The following is a 2,165-nucleotide window of genomic DNA, read 5'->3' as shown; positions in this document are numbered from 1 at the left end:
AATTTTAATTTTAATTTCATATTTTCGAATTTAAATTTCAAAAATTTTATTTTTTTAAAAAAATTAATATTTTTTACATTCCGAGGAAATTAATTATATTTTTTACGCGATCGATCGATGCGTTTTTGGACATAAATCCATCGATCGATCTGTTTACAAAAAAAACGTTCGGAATATACCGAGGGACATGTTCCTCAGAATATACCGAGGAACTGTTCCCTCGGAATATTCTGAGGGAACAGTTCCGTCGGTATATTCCTGTCGATCGATGTATATATGTCCAAAACGCATCGATCGATGAACGTCCGAGGAAATATCCCGACGAAGTTCTCCCTCGGTATATTCCGAGGACATTTCCGACAAAATAATGGTCCTCGGAATTTCCTCGGAAATTTGTTTCCTCGGAATTCCGTCGGAAAATTCCGAGGGATTTCCGAGGAAAGAAGAAATTCCGAGAAATTATTTCCGACGACTTGTTTCGTCGGTATGTCGTCGGAATAACGGTATTCCGACGAAATTCCGACGATTTTTTCCCTCAGAATCCTTGCTGTTTTCTTGTAGTGAAATGGTGATACGTACCTGTGCTACCGGCGCCCTCAGGCTCACCGTACCAAGTAACACCAGCGTTGCCCCAGCCGGCAGCTAAAGTTTCATTTTGGCAATAACAACATTTTAAAGAGACTGCAAAAAGAGCCAAGAGAGCAATGTATATATGTGATGATGATGCCATTGATTATATACGTTGTTTCCGTTAAACAAGTCTATAGTGTATTTGATGCATTATATGATGTTGATATTTATAATGTTTTTTACATGAAGAATTCGTTTAAAGTAACACTAGTTATAAGATAATTCCTTAATAAATTATTGATAGTTGACCAAAATATGCTATATTGTCAATATATAACTTCTTATGTATATTTTATTAACTTCTATTGCTTATATATATCTAGTAACGTATATATTTGACATATTTTTCAGTTGACTACTCCAGATTTTCTAACACAGAGAAATTGGAAAGTAGTTTTTTAAGATTGATTGTCGAGTTTAAAATTCTGGAAACAAGTTCAAGGATTTAAGACTTTGCAATATAACTTTTTTAAAGGATGGCAATATTTTATAGGATTTAATCTTGAAAGTAATTAATCCTTACAAATTTGTAAGCTAATGGAATTATTGTTTTTTTCCGAACAATGAACAACCGATACAAATTTTAAAACATTACGTAGGTTTTGTATACATCTTCCAGGGGGCGTGTTCATTGGACTTTTACTTGCTAAATGGTTCCTTGAAGTTAATTAATAATCCATTACGAAAGTAAGTTACATGTAAGTTAGGCATGGGGGCAAGCCAGATACTTTGTGTCTAATCCTTTGAACTATTCTTAATTTCTTATACTAAAAAAACTTTTTAGATTATTAATATTATTTACCTCAATAATAAGAGCATCATTATCACGGTTTCCAATGGTGTCTCTTAACCTAATTTAAAAAAAAAAATGAAAAATACATATTGACAGAAAAACCTTGTCTTCGTCAGGGGAAAGAAGAGTCTGTTGATTTTATCTTTCCAAGTTACATCATTTTATCTTTTGTTGATTTCTAGTTTTTTTTTCCCAACTGGTTTTGATTAAAAAATCTTGTAGAACAGAACATACAAGAGTGAGATCCTAAACCCACAACAGAGAGACATGAACCCAAACAACGGGTGACTTAAACCCAAATAAAGGGTGACACTTGATAAAACTACAATCAACACAAGAGAACTCTAGACTCATATAACCAAAGCTAAAGACAATCTTTGACAAGGGATAACAATATTAATCCTTTTACGGTTTGAACAGCCGGAACTCTTGACGAGAGAGGAAGCGATGCGGTGGCCTTAACAACAAAACATAACTAAACTTACCTGAACCTCCAGTTCACAGTACCAAGCCAAAACCAACAAGAATAACATCATATACCAACCAGAGAAGAACTACAACTGGGGCAAGCTCCCTCCTCAAACGAACCTTCATCAGAAACCTTACTACCCTCAACCTCATTATACTGCTTCGATTAGCCGAAGCACCCGAGGAACACGAGAGCAAAAGACAAACCGAGAAATACACTTATCCAAAGGCCGTGACAATGACTCTTTCCTAGAGCGGGACAAGCAACCTGAAA

The 2,165-nt window shown here is 35.0% G+C and overlaps 1 protein-coding gene across 1 annotated transcript in view; it reads right to left on the bottom strand.

Annotated features, from left to right (window-relative positions):
• LOC106334133 (expansin-B4-like) overlaps nucleotides 1-730 on the bottom strand; it is a 9,601-nt gene extending 8,871 nt beyond the window's left edge. Inside the window, exon 1 of the mRNA XM_013772470.1 lies at nucleotides 580-730. Coding sequence (XP_013627924.1) covers nucleotides 580-730 — 151 coding nt within the window. The remainder of the gene's footprint in view (nucleotides 1-579) is intronic.
• Nucleotides 731-2,165: the final 1,435 nt, after the last annotated feature.

This window comes from Brassica oleracea, chromosome C3 (genome assembly GCF_000695525.1).
Source record: "Brassica oleracea var. oleracea cultivar TO1000 chromosome C3, BOL, whole genome shotgun sequence".
Classification (NCBI taxonomy): domain Eukaryota; kingdom Viridiplantae; phylum Streptophyta; class Magnoliopsida; order Brassicales; family Brassicaceae; genus Brassica; species Brassica oleracea.
The sequence above is the reverse complement of the archived record's forward strand: the minus strand, read 5'-3'. Positions and strand labels throughout refer to the sequence as shown.